The sequence below is a fragment of the Sceloporus occidentalis genome, unplaced genomic scaffold (assembly GCF_023333645.1).
Source record: "Sceloporus occidentalis isolate IW3139 unplaced genomic scaffold, rSceOcc1.0.p SCAF_3, whole genome shotgun sequence".
NCBI classification, from domain to species: Eukaryota; Metazoa; Chordata; class Lepidosauria; order Squamata; family Phrynosomatidae; genus Sceloporus; species Sceloporus occidentalis.
In genome coordinates, this window is record NW_028316983.1 from 241,235,957 (window position 1) to 241,257,988 (window position 22,032).

Here is a 22,032-nt window from a genome sequence, read left to right on the forward strand (position 1 = left end):
ATGTGCAACTATATACAAGAAAATTTGTCTTTGTAAAAAACCAACAGGATGTCAACCAGTGCCCTGATCCAGAGATAAAAAATCTCTGCATATTAGACAAATTTTTGATGATCTCTCTAAATCCCTAAATCATGGAGCATAAGTAAAACTACTCAACATGCTTTCCATATTTAGAGTGCATTGAACTAAAAGTGTGACACCACATATGTGCAAATGACTGTAAATACATGCCTATAAGTATGACCAATGGTTAGCGTGTCGGCAGTATCGCTAAGTCAAACCAAGTGGGTACATATCAGAAATGTGTTTGCTCTCTGTACAATTTTCTATGGAGAACAGTTTTCTGCAGATAAAATACCATTTTGCACATAGAATAAGTTTTGCACATAGAATACGTCCTAAACTGCAAAGATTCTCATTCCTCATTAGGCTTTTAAAAAACAAACAAATAAAAAACATTTTTAAAAATATTGTTGAAGATTGTTCTCCTCTCCAAGTTGAAGATTCTACAGACCTAGTGATACATATTACCCACCTTTGTAGGGGACATCTACATATCGGTCTTCAAAGATAATGGGTAATGTGCTCCAGTCTCCATCTATGTCGAGGCACTCTACAGGCAAAGGTGGCATGCTGGTGAGGTACTCAGAGTTTCGGACTTCTGATGAAACCTGGCTGTGACTCTGGATACTATTTGCAAGGAGATAAGGGGAAATCATATGTTAACTTTTGGAGAATGTGAAATTTTCCAGAATTAATGTAATGTCTACATCCCCCTTAGTTGACTAGTATTCAAGAAGATTGAAGTGCACTGGGTTTCTAAGGTTAAGTGAAAATTCAAACCCTGGTCTTCTGGAGTCCTAGGCTGCTGCGACACTGCAGAAATACAAATCCCAGAATTCCACAGCACTGAGTCATGGCAATTAAAACTGTGTCAAACTGCTTTATTTCTGCAGTGTGTCAGCAGTCCTAGTCCAACACTCAAACCACTACACCATACTGGTCTTCTACCAATAAGATTCAGATCCTCAAATCCTTAATCTGTCAATGACTCTGACACAAATACAAGTAAATGTTAGAAAAGAGATTGCATGTTGTCATAGACAAGATACAAATAATTCCCCTAACCTTTGCTGTACTGCAAATGACCACTACTTAGAAAAAAATATGCATTTGGCAAAATTTAATTTTTATAAGGAAAAAAATTCTGACACACAAAATTAGTTATCAAGATACAGTCCATCCTTGGTATTATTATTATTATTATTATTATTATTATTATTATTTTCCTGCCTTTCCCAGGTGGATTGAGGCGGGATTACAAGCCAATATCAATATACAATATACAATAATAATAATAATATACATAATAAAAATAACAATGTAGTACTATAAAATATAAAAATAGATAACAGTTAAAATGATACTATCAAAGCGAAAGTGGAGAGAGATATTTCAATCTAGATCAAAGAGGTAAAATATGTTTAATAAGAGATTAGGTGGATAAGCTCGCTGGAAGAGATCCGTCTTAACTGTTCTCTTAAAAGCCTCCAAGGAGGTAGTGAGACAGATCTCTTCTGGGAGACTGTTCCAGAGTTTTGGAGCAGCTGCAGTAAAGTCTTTCTGGGAAGTGGAAGTTAGTCTGGTTGTGTGTAATTCCAACAAATTCTTTCCTGATGTTCTAAGAGTGCAGGGCAGATTATGTAGGGAGAGGCGTTCCCGCAAGTAACTCAGGCCCAAGACATATAGGGATTTAAAGGTAATAACCAACACCTTGTATTGGGCCCGGAAGCTGATTGGCAGCCAGTGAAGATCTTTTAAAATTGGAGTTATGTCATCAAACCTTGATGAACCGGTGACCAATCTGGCTGCCTTATTTTGAACTAATTGAAGCTTCTGAACTTTGTACAAGGGTAGCCCCATATAGAGCGTGTTACAGAAATCAAGACGAGAGATTCCCAGAGCATGTACTACTGCTTCAAGGTCCTTTCAGTCCAGGTAGGGATGCAGTTGGCATATCAACCAAAGTTGGTACCAAGCACTCCTGACCATCGCATCTACTTGTGATGACAACTGTAGAGATGGATCCAGGAGTACTCCCAAGCTGCAAACTTTATCCTTTAGGGGAAGTGTGACCCCATCCAGGACAGGATGACAAAGTTCCTTCCCTAGACCTGGGGTACCTATTGTGAGTACCTCTGTTTTTTCTGCATTCAACCTGAGTTTGTTTTCCCTCATCCAGCCATTGGGGTTCACTTCCAGGCCCACTGTGGATACCAAAAACCATGGATTCTCAAGTCCTATTAAATACAGTGGTGCAGTGAAATAGTGTTCCTTTTATAAAGCAAAATCAAAGTTTGCGTTTTGGAATTTATACATATATATATATTGAATATTTTCAATCAGTGAATACTTTAATTCATGAATAAAGAACCCGCGGATGCTATAGTATGACGAATCAACATTAATTATCACAACATCATTATTGATTCAATACATACAAAGTACGTACATGCTTTCTTGGAAAGTCAATGCAGCAAGCTTTTGATGCTCAGCATAAAAGAAAGCCTCAGAGAATCTTCTTACCTGTAAGACAGACAATAGTACATGCATATCCTTATCAAACAAAGCAAATCCCCCCTCCCAAAAAACACATAAAATCAGTTGCAGCTAATGCCACTCATAGTGATAAAGGAGAGCAGAAGAGCAATTAGAACCATCTCTCTAAAACAAAAATCACAATTCTTGAACCTAAAGAAAAGGCCACAACCTTTTTGGTTACAGCAGCAATATGTCTTATTTGGGGCGCTGGCCTACTGCACCCCTGATAGAAAGGGTTCCACACAGTCACCTTTATGCATATGAAAGCCCTTGATCTTCCATCTCTGGGTTGGTACTAAAGGTGATGTCACGAAGAGCAGGTAAATTGGAAGTGTGTGAAAATCTTCCTGCGATCGCACAACTTTCCCACCAACTAACAACAGTTTAAACCCCCCAATTCCCCTCCAGACTTCCCTTTGTTTGATAAACTCCACTCCATGCCAACTCTTCCTTCAGGAAGGACAATAAAGGGAACCCACTGGAGATTATATTCCCCTCCCCACAAGCTCTTTGGCCTCATAGGGGTACTGCTATTAGAACTTTAAGGAAGGAAATTTTATGGAAACTTTAGGGAATTTGAGAACTTAGGGAAATTGATATATTGCTTTGGGGAATCTCTAAGGATGTACAAAGCAATCTTGTAATGTCCCTAAAATTAATCATGTACTCAACAGCTTTTTATCATTATCATTTTCTTGTTCTAAGTATTGCTGGCCATTGTTACCCTTAGAGTGTGATGCTCCTGAACAAGATAGGCTGTGACATCAGAATGCAACGTTACAACCTCTAAAAACTGGGTCCACAGGGCCAAAAGATGGGAGCAGAGCCAGGCAAGGTCTTTGCTGATCTGCTCTGCTATCTTTTCAGGATTGTTCAGCATCTAGAAGAATATAAAACAGATATTAGCAAGATACACTAATGACAATTGTATGAAATAATGCCTGAATAGTACTGATTAATCCGAGTGAGAGTAGACACACTAAATCAACTGATAAAAGATAGGTCAACATGAAAGTAAATACCTTATTCTCTGGGTCTACTTTGGCTGGGACTGATACTACGCTTGCAGCCAAGAAAACAAGGTGATCCCACAAATACACCTGGAGGAAACTCAAAATATTTTTCTAAACCAAGAATAAGAACATGTCCAAGATTTCTCCTTCCCATGTCCTTTTAGCAAATGAAGTCAAACGTGTAAATAATAATAATGATGATGATGCCTGTTTTGTCTCCATTATTTTGAGTTTCTTCCCTGTCAAAATTACCCCAAAATGATGATGAGGCATTATGGATGATGAAAGATGGTTGTCAAAGCAGTCAACACAATTGCTGATTCTTGAACTTCTAGCAACAAGAAAACAAGACAAATAGAAGAGGCTCATTCTTAATGGAGAGAGCTACCTTCAAGTAATGTTGGAGACTTTCTCTTTCCCTGGAAGAAATTTCAGGAAATGTTTCCTTCTATTTCAAATATATTTCCAAATGTAGCAGGTGAATGTCTGATTTTTCATACAAACAGAAAGAAGGCTATACACATGGACATTACCAGATGGCCAACACAAAAACAAAATAGATTATATAACTGGATGTAAGAGATGGTGACACTCCATACTGGTAGACAAGACTAGATCAGGTGTTGACTGTGGTACAGATCATGAATTACTCATATCAAAAATAAGAATAAAACTTAATAAGAAAAGAAAACCAGTCATCATACCAAAATATGATCTAAACAATATCTCAACAGAATTTACTGACAATATAAGAAACAGATTGGCACTACTTAGCATAACAGACTGAGAACCAGAAGATCTATGGTCTGATGCCAGGGACATAATAAAAGAAGAATGCAGAAAGATATTTTCAAGAGCAAAAAAGAAAGGAGAAACCATGGATGACAGATAAAATACTACAAGCAATAAAGGAAAGAAGGGAAGCAAAACAAAAAGCAGACAGGAACAAACTAAGTGTTGTTTATATGTCGCACACTGCAGGAGCACCACAAAACTGTGGTAGTCGCTTAAGAGCCAGCTTTTTGCCGGCTCAAAAAGAAGCTGCTTTCTGATGCTTCTTTTTGCACTGGCAAACAGGTAGATTGGGGAGCACAGTGTATGGTTGCTGCGACCCGTATCTGGTGATCAAAGGGGTGACATCAAGCCTCCCCCTCTACGCTGTCTGTTTCAGCCCTGTTTAAGCTGAGATATATCACTCTGTAATGCATCTGATGTATCAAAGTGATGTAGTACTTTGAGTGTTGGACTAGGACTTTTGAGACCTTATAAATCCACTGGGTGACTTTGGGTAAGTCACATTCTCTCAGCCTCAGAAGATGGCAATGACAAAGCACCACTGAAGAAAACATATCAGCAAAGTCCAATAATATTCAAAATCCACAAAACAGTGATAGCATTAATCGGCTAACCAAAATGCACAAAATACATGATGCAAGCTTTCAAAGCTCCACTGGCTTCTTCATGGTGTTAAGAATATACAGGAGTATATATATATATATGTGTGTGTGTGTGTGTGTGTGTGTGTGTGTGTGTGTATGATCTTTGTCACAGGCTTGCATTTTGTCAAGGTGCTGTTCATGTTCTTTGTGGGTATATTTATGCAAGCCAGTCCCTGTTCCTTCTGGCTATGTGGCACTAGGAACAAAATGAAACTGAAAGAAGTGGGGAAAAACTGGAAAGAAACTTCCCAAGAAAACCCCATCATGATAGGTACCTTAGGGTAGCCATAAGTCAGAAGTGATTTGAAGACACCCAACAAATGCATCTGAAGAAGTGGATTGAGATGTACAAATGCTCATGCTAAAATAAAAATCAATTAGTCTCCACAGTGCTACTAGATTCTCCCTCTGTTTCTCCTTTTTAAGTAGCAGTCTTTTTTCCCCAAATAACTAATTATCCACCAGGTGGCACTGCTCAACCTATGATGAAATATCTCTCGAGCAAAAACTTTTCTGCAGGACTGGCAGTATTTCTCTTCTTTGCTCCTCCCAGCAGGGTGAACAGCCTAGTTTTCTCTTTAGTTCACAATTAGACAGAGATGCCTGATAAGGCCATACATTTCAAGCAGAGGTATTCAAGCAGAAGGGGGGATGCTGTCTTTGTTCTTTACTCCCTTGTTATTTATAATTGTAGAGTAGCTACAGAAATGATGTGGAAGCTGCTAAAAAAATTGCTTGTGTGGCCAGGTCTTTGTGCTGCACAACAAAAAGGCACCGTATAAATAGTAAGCTTTCCAGCATCAGACAAAACTGGGGATGGTGAATCTAACAAAAGCAATCAGTCAGGTTTAGTAAATGGAGACTCTGCATTCAGATGTAATAGGCTAGTGAGGAATCTAGGTTTCCCAGATCTAAAAGCCAGGACCCTTGTGCATGTATTTGTGTACTAGCTCATTTTTCATTTTAAACAACTGAGGAAGGCAGAAGCGGGAAAGTTTTGCATATGAACAGAACTATTAAATTATGTTTGTCACTCTTAAAAGAATATATATGTGTAATAATTAACTTAATCTTTTCTGGACCCAGGATCTGGAACAAACATGTCTGAACTTGTTTGTTTTTACATCATACATGCATATGCTCACACAGACTTCAACACATGCACAAATTGTGGTTGATGTTTAATATATTACACATAATGCCCCTTGTATCCTCTCTCATGGAACATCACCAAGACAGGGTCATATCTGGGGTCCTTTTTATAGGTCCTGTTTGCTCTGGCCAGGAGCAGCCTGGAGTACCTTGGCCCAAATCTGCCTTGACCCTCCCCTGTTGAAAAGGCCCTCCATTCCCATCACATTCAGTGAGCCTTTCTGAGTGTCCAATGGGTCACTTTGCTCTGAGGTCAAAATGAGGTGCCCAACCTTGATCACATAGCTGGGTACGTCATCCTCACCACTGAGCAAGTGCCTGGTGGCATTCATGGATGTACCGGGCAGCTCAACAGAACAGGTTTCATGTGGTCTCTTCCAACTCTATGACTCTATGGTTCTATGATTCTATGAAACAGCCACCTGGAGCAACAAAGAAGTTTTAAAGTTGTGTTTTAAGAGGGATATACCCCATTTCTGGTGCTGATTAGGCCAAATTTTGTCTGATCCATTTGCGCCTGAACCAGGATTTGGCCTGTGCATCATACAGTCACCCTGCTGAGAGAATGTGGGGGAGGCCATTTCATTTGGCCCCATAAGGACAGGGCCTATGTTTCAGCTTTTGGCCTTGAAATATCAGGGCCTGGGATAACCAACCTGGAAATCCTACTGAGGCATTAGGGAACTGTGTCATATTAGATCATTGGTCCATCCAGTGTTACCTGGTGATCCCTGCTAGTCTCCTGCTAATGGTCTCCATCAAGGTACAGACTCAACCCTGCTTCTTGTTGTTGTGTGCCTTCAAATAATTTCCAACTTATGGTGACCCTGAGGAGAACCTATCATGGGTTTTTCTTCAGAGGGGTCTTGCCATTGCCATCACCAGAGGCTGAGAGAGTGTGGGTTGCCCAAAGTCACCTAGTGGGTTTCAATTACTGAGCCAGGATTCAAACTCTGTTTTCCTGAGTCCTAACCCAACACTCAAACCCATTGTGGCTCAACCCTACTTATTTTTCAGAATTAGACAAGGTTGTGTATGTTCAGGATAATTTGGTGCTACAAGATGCTAGGAGCATCCCTTATATTGTGCTTTTGAACTTCCTCACTGGACAGGTGGCATGTCCCCACATGAGCCTAATACACACTTGTACATCTCTAAACCACTTTGATTTCCTCTGCACTTGCAAGCTGTGTGCTCAGATTGGGTAAATATTTGGATGGAAGACTACCAAGGAATGCAACTGGCCTCCAGATAAGACTAGGAATAACTCATGTCTGAAACTTTGAGGAGCCACTACCAATTAGAGCTGACAGTACTGAGGAAGGTGGATCAATGGTATGACTCAGAAGAAGGCACCTTCCAATATTTCTATGACCCTGTGACCATTCTTATGTGCCTAAGTTGCTGTGGGAAGAAAAAGCTGGTCCAGAATGTCCAGTCCAGAAAGACAGTTCTTTGTTTCTAGTGTCTCACCTGTTAAAGTCTGTTCCTCAGGTCCACCCTGTCAAGGAATACAGTCTTACCTAAGACCACTTGACCTTCCCTGTTTATTTTGGCTCCTAGCAGTCTCTCCCTTCCCTCTTTTCTCTTTCACACAAGAATATATCCCACAATGGACATGCTTAAGTACCTGCAGCTCTGAGGAAAGTTGTGAAAGTGTTTCTTCTACAGCAAGTTCCTCTAGAAAGAGAAAAGAGAGAAGCATGGTAGTTAGCAGAAACAGAAGGGGAAAATCTGAAAATCTCTTAGAATATATTGGATATAGAATGATATGAACCCCACTAGTCAAATCAAAAGAAAGTAAATGTAGGATTTCTAACTGTTTTGAAGCAGTGAACACATGCAGGCACACATGATTACAGGTCTTAAACAAAAGGCCAAGAAGCAATAGAAAACTAAGAGTTAGGCAGACAAACAAGATCTCTAAATGCTTCATTTTCTCCCACACTCAAGTTAGGTGATTTCCATGTTTTTAAATTCAATCAAATTGAAAATCTTATCCTTCAACACTGTTCTCTTACCTGGCTTCAGCTGTGGCAAACTGGGAATCTCTTTCTTCATGATGGCATAATGAACATGAAGCCCTCTACATGCATTCAAGAGAAGGAAGCAAAGGTCTCTATGCCACTTGTGTGCATGTTGCATACAGTTTTCAGATGGCACATAAAAGTTGCCCTGCATGACAAGGTCGATAAAAAAAATTAAGAAAAGGAGTAGATTATTAGAATTTGACCTTTATAAGAAAGCCATGCTAAATTAAAGAATTGGTAGTCCATCAGAAAACACAGCCATTTGTATTCAGTTATCAGGGTTCAGGTAGAATTATGTGATTCATAGAAGCAAAGAATCATAGAATCATAGTTAGAACAGATCACAAGAGCCATATAATCAAAACCCTTGTCATGCAGGAATACACAAGTAAAGCATTTATGTTAAAACATTTCCAAAAAGGAGAGTCCACCAACCTCTGAGGTGGTCTGTTCCACTGTTAAATAGCTTTTAAAGTAAAAAAGTTTTCCCTGATGTTTAAATTTTGGGGCTCGACAGACTGCCCTGAAAGGGTGAGCTGGAAGCACCTGGTTTTGCCCCTGAGGGACGCTGCAGCAGCCATACCATGCAGCCTCCCTCTGCACCATAAGGAACCTCCTAAAAGTGAGTTCTTTTTGATGTGTGTGGCAGATGCCATGAGTGTGCCATTGGTGCACTGTCATGCATTTATGATGCAAGCATAGAGCTGCAACGTGCGGATGCTGTGCCACACTTGCATCATCATGGCAGCTCCCATGTGGATGGGAGGCTGCCATGATGGCACTGCTGCCATGCACTAGGGTTCGGGACCAGGCGGTTGCTCCACAATCCCAAGCCCTAAAATCGGCCCCAGACTGCCACTTTTCAGCAGTCTGTACCGGGCCTTAGTCTCTTTTCTTATAATTTGCTTTGTATTCTAGTCTCTGGAAAAACTTGTGCCAACTTCCTTAATCTTCAAACCAGGCATGTAAGATTGTTTGTCACTAACAGTGGATAAAACAGCAAAGAATGATCATGATCACAGACCTATCATATGTCTAATTTGGTTCTGAAATCCACCTCAATCATTTGAGATGTGGTGCTGGAGAAGAGCAATGGGGATACCATAGACACAGCCAAAAAGACAAACAAGTGGATCCTAGGACAGATCAAGCCTGAACTCTCCCTGGAAGCCAGGATGACTACACTGAAACTGTTGTTCTTTGGCCACATTATGAGATGGCATGATTTGTTAGAAAAGACATTGGTGCTGGGAAAGGCAGAGGGCAGTAGAAAGAGAGGAAGACCACACATCAGATGGTTAGACTCAATCAGGGAAGTCATGGGCCTGAGCCTGCAGGACCTGAGCAGAGCAGGATAGGGGATCTTGGAGATGTCTCATACACAGGGCCACCATGAGTCTAGATCGACTCAAGGGCATTAACAACAACAACCACAACAACAACGAAAACCCTTATTTTATTTTCAAATACAGAATTTCAGGACAAGGTAGCTTGAATTGGCAAGCAGTTGAGTACTGTATGCTAAGGCAATTCAGTTTATCGGATTCAGTGCACAGTTAAATCTAGAACACCCAGACTCCCTCCAAATAAATCAGCATAAGACCTGAATATTACCAACATGCAGACAAGTAAAGCAAGTTCCAATTCATTTCTTTAAAAAATAAATCATATCTCAATGCTTCTTAGAACAGCAGTATTATGACACCATGAACTACCTTTTAATTTACATGTTACAGTATTTTAATTACAGCCTTACTTTACATTTATTGATTTACTTCTTTTCTATAATATGACAGGTCATTATGGGATAGTTGCAAGTTACTATTAACAAAGAAATAGAGTTATAGTGATTCCGGTTATTTATTCCTGACAGGAGACACTTTGAAAAGAGCTATGAAAAGAAACAATTAAGAAGAGGAATTCATGAAAGGTGTAGAATATCTCAGGCTTCTGGCTTCTTTAAAAAATCAAATCCCAATGAAAACCTCATAAGAATTTTCTTTGACTTGTCCTCCTTGGAATACCGGAACTTACGCATATGTAAGACATCATCTGGATGCATCTTAAACAACACACTGGATATTGCTAATTGTTTTGCTGGTGTATGTGTTTTAATGATATATGTTTTATTTTGGTTTAAATTCTTTCTGATTGTTTATCTTTTAACTTTTGTATCTTATGGATTTTAAACATGGATTTTTGTAAACCACTTTGAGTCCCAGACACTTTGAGTTTGGGAAAGCATGGAATCATCATCATCATCATCATCATCATCATCATCATCATCATCATCTTTCACGGGTGCTCTGCCTACAGATTTTTCCTGACACTGCCATCATCACTTACATCAGTATAGCCATGCTAGCTTGTCAAAGAACTCCATGTCTCAGGAAGGTCATTATGCCAAGATCCTGCACTGATGAGACAAGAGACGTAGCAAAACATCACACACAGTGTTACAACTGAAATGTGCTATGCCATCTTGTTATAGAACTGCAACGCTGCACAACTAAATGCACATTGCAAATGAGGGCAGAAGGTGCAACCATAAGCAACCATGCAATCAATGCACAGTGTGCAAAATATGAATACACAATTTTTCTCATCCCAATGAGTATGTTGTTGTTGTGTGCCTTTAAGCCATTGTGGATTTACATGACCCTCTCACAGGGTTTTCTTGGCAAGATTTCTTCAGAGCAGGTTTCTCTTGGACTTGCTCTGAGCCTGATAGTGTATGACTTGCCCAAGATCACCTAGTGGGTTTTCATGTTTGAGTGGGGAATGAAATCCTGGTCTCCAGAGTCATAGAGCTTTATCACATTACAACAGTAAGATGGAATCTCAGTGCAAAAGCAACAATAGCAAGCCTGCTGTACTGCATTATTCTGTATGTGTCCTGGCGTCATGGCAAATCCACATTTTTACCTGTTGACAATAATCCATTAATGGCTACCTCTTGTGCTTCAAAATAATAGATTTTGGGGTGTGAAACTCTGATCCCACTTTCTTCCATGAGAATCCCATGACTGGCTGGGATGTGGGCAGGTTGGGGGTATTGCCAGCTAGTACCTCCCTTAGAATTCCCCAGGAGATTTGAGCTGGTGGTATGCAGACTACTTCCAGTGATTGTGCCAGGAAGATCACGTTGGTATGTCTAAACCCTCACAATGGTGAAACACCATAACATTATAACACTAAAATGGTATGTCAGCAAAGCATTTTCTGAAATATTAAAGTATGCACTCTATTAAAGTTAATAGAGGCATACCGAGGAAAAGGCGAGGACATGTTCTTTTATCCACACATGAAAAAAAGAAATGGTGGGAGCAGCATGGCCATATTCTTTTCCTGTTCAGCTTCTTGCAATGAAACATCTCATGCTGTGCTAAGCATTCCAGCATGCCAGCAAGAAAGAAAAAAAGGGGAGAGAGAAAGGACCAATCATGAAACTAAGGAGTGGGATAGTGGTGGAGGCTGTGACGCTGTACTGTGTCTGTATTGCAGAAGAGAAATCCATATGTAAAGTGTTTTAATTGAAAGATTACTGCAATAATAAGAAAGGTGCAGTATAATTTGTTTCCATCCCATGAATCTCTCCAGCTGATCAGGAGCAGATCAACACAGCATAAAGGTAAAGTGCAATAAGGCTCATAGTCTGATGCTCAAACCACTGCATCATACCTAGCAGCTTTTCTGACTTTCTTCACTGCTTTGCTGATGGAAAAGCTGCCAATAAGCATATCTAGCAGTGTCTCCAGCCTGATACAAATGGGCAAAAAGCGGAGTCCTGGCACCGATTCTAGGGTTCAGAAGCATGCAGAGTCTGCACGCTCCTGAATCCTAGTACGTGCCAGCACTGGCATCATGACAGCCTTCTGTCCACACGGGGGCCACCATGATGATGCAAGCATGGTGCAGTGTCCGCACGGTGCAGCACCACGCTTGCATCATCGACACACAACAGTGGGCCAATGGCACACTCATTGAGTCGGCCATGTGCACCTAAAAGAACCCAGTTTTTCCGGGTTCTTTTTGGTGTGTAGAGACACTGCGCAGTTTGGCTGATGTGGCATTCCTTGGGAGCAAAACCAGGCGGCTCGAGACCGCCCTTTTGGGGTGGTCTGTCGAGCCCCTCCATCAGCAAAACAAAGCTGAAATCACATTCCACAGCATCCCTTGTTAAGAAACAGTCCAAGAATGAGGTTTAAGCAAACTTTCTACCATCTCCCCAGAGTCACAGATTCGGTTCAGATTTTGTCAGCTCTTACAGGCAAAAGTATAACTTGACAACTCTGTTTTCACTTAGCACAATGTGAAGTTCCACAAGGGACAGTGACAGTGACAGTGACAGCTGGGTAGGAAACACCACACAGCCGTTATTTCCACTCAAGAGGCCCTCCTGACTTATGAAGGAGTATCACCTAGCTATCAAGCCAGCTGCAAAACATCACAGCTAACATGGTGTGTCTTCATTCTCTGGAAAAGTAAGATCAGAACTACTACTTCTACACAACACTTGCTAAAAAGAAATTATTGCAAAGTATCAAGCAATTGCTACAGAGGAAATGCCAAGCTGTCAGCCAATACTGATAAATGATTCCAACATTTCCATGTGTGTGTCTGTAGTCTTTCTTTCCAGTCAAAATCACATTTCCTCACTGAGGCCCTCCTCAGTGTTTTCTTTTTTGCAGACATAGCTCTATTTGGGTCATTAAAAAAAATAGTCACCCCAGGAAGCAAGAAGAGTTTACAAAACAACATCTTCCCACACTATTGCTTCACTTCCAAGCTCAACTCAGGTGATTGTGTGGGAGGAGGATGTCTCTGAAAATCCTTTCTTGCTTTCTGAGCTGCTATTTCTCAAGAAGAGCCAAAACACTGAAATTTCACCTACAGCAAAATCTAAGCTTTTAAAATAATACTTTTTATTGACATAAGCATAAAATATAAGCTTATAAACATATACACAAATAGCGATATATAACATGACAAAACAGCCCCCACAGATGTTTACATCTGCCACAACAAATATAAAACACATATATAAAAGTTTGAAATAGATTTCACACTTTCTTATCATTGGATTGACTAGCATATTAAACTATTCTTTCCCCAGAGAAACATATAGATAATTCTATATACTTCCACTTGTAGTTTAAAACATAAACATAATCCTCAAATTTTGGCCCAGTACAGATGGGCCTTTAAAGCACCCTCGTTACATGCGAGGCTTGCCTGGTGGGCCAAGCACCCACATGCCCTGTAACCCTTGCACGTGACGAGAGCATAACAATAGTGGTGCCCTGTTTACATGGGCTCCATAGTTACGTAAGTGCCGCTCAGTGTCCGCATGATGCCGCATAGCACTTACATAATGAATGCACCAGTGGCGCACTTGTTACGCCGCCACCACAGCAGAAAAAGAACCTGCTTTTTGTGGGTTCTTTTTCTGCCAACGGGAAGCCTTATTGTTTGGCAGCTGAGGCTTCCCTCTGGTGGAAAAATAGGCACTGGCAGGCCACCCTTTTTGGGTGGTCTGTAGCAGGCCATTGGTTGTCATTTTACTGCTTTTTTGTAAAAATGGCAAAAAATGTTCCCATTCTTCCCAAAATGTATCTATTAATTTTCCTCTTTGTAGACTGGTTAATTTGTCCATATCTGAAAGCAAAATAAAAGGAGACTCCATCACTCTCCAAGGGAGCGTGTTCCATTGTCAAAAAGCTCTTACTGTCAGGAAGTTCCTCCTAATGTTGTGGTGGAATTTATTTCCCTGTAGCTTGCATCCATTGTTCTGTGTCCTGTTCTCTGGAGCAGCAGAAAACATGACCACTCCAACCTCAATTTGACACTCTTTCAAATTCTTAAAGAGAACAATCATATCACCTTTTAACTGTCTCTTCCCCAGACTTCCCATACCCAGGTTCCTAAGTTGCTCTTCAAAGAGCATGATTTCCAGACCTTTCACCATTTCACCATTCACAAACTCCAGCTTGTCAACATCTTTTTTGAACTGTGGTGCCCAGAAGAGGAGACAGTATTCCAGCTGAGGCCTGGCCAAGGCAGAATGTTCCCTTGATCTAGTAGACACTATACTTCTACTGATGCAGGCTCGAATCACATTGGCTTTAACTGCCACATCACACTGTTGACTCATGTTCAACTTGGGTCTACAAGGACTCCTAGATCCCTTTCACAGATAGTCTTCTTAAGCCAGGTGTCCTCCATCCTATATCTATGCATTTCATTTTTTTAATGACTAAGTACAATACTTTACATTTCTCTGGTGGGACATTTTCTGTTAGTCTCAAAATATTTTTTCCACTTACAAGAATGGTTTGTTTATGCCAATTTCACAAATTGTGAATCTCTGAAACAATTGCTGCTTTCTTGTTGCAGTGACCTTTAAAAAGCAGAAGCACTGAGAGAGTTGTTTGTATCTTTATGATCAAACAACCAGTCCTTCTGTGCTTCCAAGCAAATGCTTTCCCTCCCAAAGGGAAAAGACAGTATTTGTTCAAACCCATTTTTTGTGCAAATTAGGCAAACGTCACACAAGTACCAACTGCTCTTTTCTTACATTGCTAGAGAGTTCTATGATGGAGGGGAGTGATTCCTCTGGATGCTGTCTCAATATATTGTGACAAACCCTTTTGCTGAGAATGAGACATTATGCAAACATTCTTCATATCGTTAATCCTTAGGAACACATCTTTTACTTCCTAAAACTTATATTTCCCCTCCTTGACTATCTTATAGCTGGTGTGGGCACAAAGTTGATTCATATTTCCTGGAACATCTCTGAGCTGTGATTGTTCTGTATGTCTGATTCATAACAGTACAATAATACACCAAATAAAACTGCAAGTAAAAAATGATACTTTCCCATTGTGTCTTTGTGTTAATCATTTATCCCTATCACAGATGGAAAGTTTTTTGTTTTTTTTAAAAAAAGATGTAGGTAGGTATGGATGTGTGTGTGTGTGTGTGTGTGTGTGTGTGTAGTCAAAAATATTTCCTGAGTGTCAAGAAACTCTCACAGGAAGAATCCTGGACTGACAAGAATAGAAAAGAACATCTCCACTTTTTTCTGTGCAGAAAACATTATTTTATACACATAAGAACTGCTTTATGAGTTTTGCAGTCCTGAATTGTGAAGAGCCTTTGAAAACTGCTAGATTTTCAAGACTTTCCCACAAGAAGAAAATTACTAAAATTATCTATTCCTTCCTCCAAGAAGAAAATTAGTTAAGAAAAACATCCTGTTTCTTCACTGGTCTTTTGTACAGCATTTCCTGCTAGTATTATTATTATTATTATTATTATTATTATTATTATTATTATTATTATTTTCATCTTATATCCTGCCTGTCTCCCAATATAGGGATTCAAGTTTTAGAATAGCTTTAGAATACTATGCTGGCTATGGGAGATAAAAGGTAATTGGCTTCTTAACCTGCTATTTTGTGTTTGGCTACAGTTCATACTTCTTTTAAAAAAAGGAAAAGGAAAAAGGATAGATCTTGAAAATTGCTCACTTCTGCTATACAGAGCAGTTTTAAGCCCAAACATGCAATATACAATATTCAGTGATTTCTGATTCTAGCCAAATGCTAATTCCCTGTATTGCTTTGAAGATAGAAATGGAACAACCCCCTATATTCTTCTTCCTGAATTCCTTGGGGATATTAGATTAGGATTATTATTATGGGAACCCAGAGATGGGAATTAATCCAGCAGGTGCAACCTTTCAGTGGGGTGATGGAGGCACTAGATTGCTTGCTTCTTGGAGAAAGCTAGGAGTAGTGCACCCTGTGCCAAATGTCATTGTATGGAGTCTTCAGAGGTGTCTTGCTCTATGGAACTGAGATGCCTGGATATGTCACATTAAATTGAAAGGTTCCATGTGATTGGTACATAGTATGATGAGCCTATCACTACCAATAATACCCCCAACAGAAGGAGTTGGGTTAACCTGGGATTGGATGCTAGCCTTATGCTATTTCCAATTTATTAAGCAGTACCCAGTATGTATTGTGGCACATTTCAACCCAAGTCTTATTTTTGTGTAACCACTTCCCCTATCATCCACTCTCTCCCCAATCAGTATTGAATGGAAAAGTTATTTTAAAGCAAATAGCTTTCAATTGCTGCAATTCACCATTGCCTTAAAAAGAATGGCTGGATAACTGGCATAGTGGTAATTAGCCTCCATTTCATTCTATTCTCTTCTTGATTTTTTGGCTTCCCTGCTCCTGGAGGGAGTTAAGCAGTGTATTATTCATAGTTTATGCAGGAGCCCATATGAAATTTCATGTGCTGTGAAGCCTTTTACCTTTATTCAATAACTTATTATGCTTTAGTTTTTTGTAGGTTTTCCAGCTATGAGACTGTGCTCTAGAAGATTGTCTTCTAGAACATGGGCTCATAGCCTGAAAAACCCACAAAAAACTATGGATGCCGGCCATGAAAGCCTTCGACTTCATATTATGCTTTATTTTCCTTTCCCTGGGATCATCTTGCTATTCTGAGTGGTACCAAAAAACAAAACAAAACAATCCCTTGTTTAGTAGTTAGAAAGGTCACAAGAAAGATAACAGTTTATGTGATTTTGACTCCATTTTTTTAAAGAAGGAGGGACATTTACAAACAGTTCATCTGCTTTAGCATTCAAGCTTTCTTTTCACAATCCCTACTGACAATATTATAAGACCTTACAAGTAGTCTTATGTTAAAGCTAGGTTAGACAAGAGTCAGCAGGGTATGATGATTGATTTGGAACATGAGAACTATTAACTTTGTGACTTTGTGCTACTCATTGTCTTCAAACCAGATGTCCCTCAAATGTCTGTCTGGGACTTCTAGGATATGGAACAGATATGTTTTTGCTCAGGTATGCTGAGAAGAAAGCTGTTGTCAATACAATGAACCTTATGTGGGTTCTCAGCATACCTGAGCAAAAAGCTGTTGTCAGTACAATGACCTTATGTGGGAATGGTGAGGAAGGAGGGGGTAGAAAGTGGGGTACAAAGACAGGAAAGAATGCAAGGAAAGAAGGCCATTACATCAGTTAGAAGCAGCTGATAGAATGTTAGGAGGTATAGTATTAGTTCTATTTAAGCATATATTATATTTATTCTGCTGTTTTTATACTGTAAGACTGGGGAATATTTCTAAAACCCTGAGGGAAATTGGCTTTAAGCCAACACATTGAGACTACCTTCTTAGGGTGAGCAGGGCTATATCACAAAGTGGGTTGGGTCCCCCACTGATGTGATACTCCCCAATGTCCATTTCTTTTTTTTAAAAAAATTAATAATGTAGGGACACAGAAATGTAAAGAAGTCTTTCTAAAGCTTCAGTTCCATATTTCCTTATCCATTCTACTAAATGAAACTTCCTTCTGAGATAGCACTCTCACTGCTACCACACACGAGGATGTTAGATTTTCAACTGAGAATATTGTCTTTGATTGGGTTCGACAATTTTCATACCTAGGAGTCTCTAGAATCTACTCAGGATTCCACAATCCATTCTGGAAAGCTGAAAGAAAGAAATTGATCTTCTAATTGTTGCACCAAAACTTTTCAAAGTAGGATTGCCTGGTTCTGATCATCTAAAACAGTGATTCCAAAACATTAGTCCTCCAGGTGTTTTGGATTTCAACATGGAGAAGCCCACCATCTTGATCGAAAGTTGGGAATTCTGGGAGATGAAGTCCAAAAAACCTTGAGGACCAAAGTTTGGAAATCACTGATCTAAAAGAGAAGAGGGCTTTTGGATATTCAACTGTTATAAAGGAATATCAGTAGGTGTGTTGCTGATATTTTCTCCTCAACTCAGAAAAGTGTACACTGGCTGCTGGTTTGTTTCTGAGCACAGTTCAAAGTACTGGTCATGACCTATAAAGCCCTATATGGCTTAGGTGAGGACAATTTGAGAGGCCTTATCTCCCCATATGAACCAGCCAAAGCCTTAAAATCTTCAGGAGGTTTGTGAAGTCGAAGGCTTTCATGGCCAGCATCCATGATTTTTTGTGGGTTTTTCAGGCTATGTGACCATGTTCTAGAAGATGGTTTTCTCTTGGTCCCGCCAAGATCACAAGCTTGCATGGTGAGGACATGGGAAAGAGCCTTCTTGATGGCTCTCCCACCCACTGGAACTCCCTTCCATGGGAAGCCTGGCTAGCCCTATCCCTGCTTGCTTTTCATCATCAAGCCAAGACATTTTTATTTAAGCAGGCATTTGATATATAATATCAGGGTGGTTTTTTAAGGATCACAGGGGGTTTCATTATGCTTTTAACTTTTGTATATTATATGAGATTTGATATTATGATTTTAATTGTTTTGAATTTTACTGAGATTTTAAAATGCTTTATCTGTGAGCCACCTTAGGAGAAATGTGGCATACAAGTAAAATAAATAAATAAATAAAACATTAAAAGATTCTGTGTCGTGTCTTTTTAGATTGTAAGCCTGAGGGCAGGGAACCGTCCAATTAAAAAGATTGTACAGCACTGTGTAAATTTACAGCGCTTTATAAATAAAGGTTAATAATAATAATAATAATAATAATAATAATAATAATAATAATGTATTGCTATAATCTTCACCAATATCAATGCATCTAAAGGATCCAGACTCTGTGTGCACAGTTGTTCACTGAACTGAGGTTGAACCGGTGAGAGCCTTTCTTTTTTCGCTTTGATGAAATGCAAGTAGCTCAGTCATGGCCTGGCCATGACACATTTCTCTAGGTCTCTGCCTGTGGAGACTCAGATAATGAGGAAGAACATTGCAAACTATACCAGCTCACTGGGGAGCTCTGGTTTCTGAAGGCAAAAACTGTTTTGCTGTTTCAATATCTGGAGCTTCTTTTTATCCTCCAGGGGATGGGGGAAAATACATCTAAAGCCTTTTCTTATTTAAGACAGAGAAAAGAGTAGTGGTGGGGGAAGAATGGAGAGTCCTTGCCATTTAAAGGCAAACTGCTGTGCACCAGAGTTAGCAAGGTTAATGGCTTTTCCTAATCTCTTCCTATTTTTTTCCTTTTTTTCAGGGCCAGGGAGCATCAGTGTCTTCTATCAGTGTGAAATACATCTTTATAAAATAAGAGAGAATTAAAGGGAGGAAAGAAAGCCATTTGAAGATGATGTAACATAGCAAATTAACTCCACAGCTTCCCATCCAAGCTGGCTAGGTTGGGGGTGACATTAGTGGCTGGAGCAGAAGGAGGCAAGGCTGTTTTTAGCACACTAGTGCACTTAAATGATACCAGAAAAGTTAGGCTAAGTTTATATAAGCCTTTGTCCCTCTCAGAGCAGCCTCTTGGTCTAGTGGCTCCTCACCCACCCATTCTCTTGGCCTATGCAAGAATAGCCAATTGTCTGCTGGGAAACTAAGTAGGAATTTTTAGTCTCCTCTCCCAGACTAAGATGGGGAGATATTTGCCTACACTGCACAGATTTGTCTGGTTAAGTTAATGTTCAGGGGAACCATCTTTGTGAAATGCTCATGTATAATTCTAAAAAATTTAGTTGACCCCCAAAACTTGACCCCCAAAACTTGAGCCAACTTATCCATAGGTCAATGTAAGCACTTCAGTTTAACTGTTATAAAAAAAGAAACCATCTCTTGGTAAAATGCAAGAGTATAATCTGTCCTGGAAGCACTGGCCTCCCCTCAGCTCTTTCATCCATCCAGCTTTTAGGGTGAGCACAAAGTTATGTCTCCTGGAATTTTGTTCTTTGGCATTGTTTTCCTTTCCTTCATCCTTTAGATCCTTTGTAACATGCCCCTAGGTTTTACCCTCAACTTATCCACGATTCATAATTTTGGTCCCAAAACTGCCCTTAATTTATATATGAGGTTGACTTATAGTTGAGTATATACAGTAAGGCCCCCACTTAACTAGTTAACTAAGGGATGAAACAGATGGCCCCTTTGCGGAGGCATCCTGGCAGCTTGGGTGGGACGTTGTTTAGATGACGTGTGCCCTCAAACTGGCAGGAAACTGCTGTGAAGCCACCTAACCACACAGAGGGCAGCTTTGTGGTGCTTTGGCAGTGTGGCATTTATATGCCACATGCCTCAGGAGTGCAGCAAAGCCACAGTGGTGGCGGAAAAGTCAGCTTCTTGCTGGCTCAAAAAGGAGCATCTTTCTGCCACTTCTTTTTGGACTGGCAAAAAGCTGGATCGGGGTCATGGTGCGTGGTTGCCACAGCCCTGATCCAGCAATCAAAAGCCCAAAGTAGCTAATCTAGAATTATGGCCAATTTTTAAAAAGTGATAATTTTTGTGTTGTCCCCAAAAGCTCCCAGAGGCAGAAAGTTACCCCCCCCCCCCAAGACCTATTGTAGTTGCCCTGTCCTGTTCTAGTAAGTACACGTTTGGATACTATGTATGCTTACTAAAGGAAAAGATACATTTCTTAGGATCTATATCTTCCAACATTATTTTCTCACAGGTAAATAGTTGTGCCCTGTTCTAGTTGCCCTGTCCTGTTCTAGTATGTACAGTATACGTTTTCCTTCAATAAGCATATCTTACTGAAGAATGAGATACATTTCCTAGGATCTATATCTTCTGACATTATTTTCTCCCAGGTAAATAACAAATAATTTTACCATTTTCCTCCTGGTTGTGAGAAAGTCACTGAAATCTATGCTGAAGACTCTTCACTGATTGGGACTTATTCCATGCCCCCCCCCCCAAAAAAAAAACAACTTATTTTCTGGGCAGAAATGTTTTCTGTACATAATTTTTTTTGATACAGAAGACTTTTGTACCAAAAACCTACCAGTCTTTTTCATGCAGAATAAGTCCCAGATGATGAAGATTTTTACCCAGCTACAATTCTTCTCAGTAGGACTTCCTAAAACTCAAAGATTGTTTTGGACATTTTTTGAATATTTTGTTAGTATTAATACCAGCTCTAATACTTATTAGCAGAAAAGATATTTAGTACTTTTTACCATATTTTTTGCAGACAGTTCTAGAGATGGGGTCTTTACAAATACAGTTTCAAGCATCTTGAGATGTGGTCTCTTTCTTTGTTGTGTGCTTATTATAAGCCCTTTCCTGTGAAGGAAAGCATGGCTAAAATGAGAATAAGGTTAAAATGGGAGAACAATCCAGCCTCTTCAGCACTTATACCTATCATAAGTTGATTGATTTTTCTATCTGTTACTATCAAACGTGATTTATCTTACTGATTGAATATGTTTATATCTCCCTCTTTAAAACACTTTTCCAGGCAAGTTTACAAAGGGGAAAAAAAGAAACATATAGACTCTAATGCTGCAAGGATTTAATCATATAAACACATCACCACACCTCAAGTTGGAGGCAGACTAAATTCAGATGAATACAGATCTTCTGAAATCAATGTAAGAAGTGAGCCATGCTTTAAAATGTAGATCCTATTGATTTCAGTGGCTATTTCATATAATTAAGTTATTCTGGATCCAACCCAATTTTAAAATGTTAAAAAAAATTGGTAGCAAGTAGCAAAGGCAGCGAAGCACCAGGACTAGGATCTAAAACAACATATACTTAAAATGCCTAGCGGAATAAAGAAGTCTTGGCTGCAGCCCAAATGGCATCAACACTTGTAGGACTGAAATCTATGCCAATCCAGGATATTTACCAATCCAGTCCAAGAGCACTGCTCTGTCCTGGATTTTGGCCCAAACTTCAAATGAACTGTCCTAGGTGCTGAACTATGGCCTGTTACAGACAGGCCAAAATAAAGCTGCTTCGAGTCACTTTGGAGGTATGGTATTTCAATGATGCATGA

The 22,032-nt window shown here is 39.8% G+C and overlaps 1 protein-coding gene across 4 annotated transcripts in view; it reads right to left on the reverse strand.

Moving 5' to 3' along the window:
* LOC149317671 (protein FAM135B-like) overlaps positions 1 to 22,032 on the reverse strand; it is a 190,782-nt gene that overhangs the window by 16,557 nt on the left and 152,193 nt on the right. For all 4 annotated transcript variants that reach the window (XM_089518010.1, XM_089518013.1, XM_089518011.1 and 1 more), the window contains exons 8-12: positions 8,227 to 8,380; positions 7,836 to 7,885; positions 3,326 to 3,481; positions 2,513 to 2,586; positions 536 to 690 (exon numbers count right to left, since the gene is read on the reverse strand). In XM_089518010.1, coding sequence (XP_089374136.1) covers positions 536 to 690; positions 2,513 to 2,586; positions 3,326 to 3,481; positions 7,836 to 7,885; positions 8,227 to 8,380 — 589 coding nt within the window. The remainder of the gene's footprint in view (positions 1 to 535; positions 691 to 2,512; positions 2,587 to 3,325; positions 3,482 to 7,835; positions 7,886 to 8,226; positions 8,381 to 22,032) is intronic.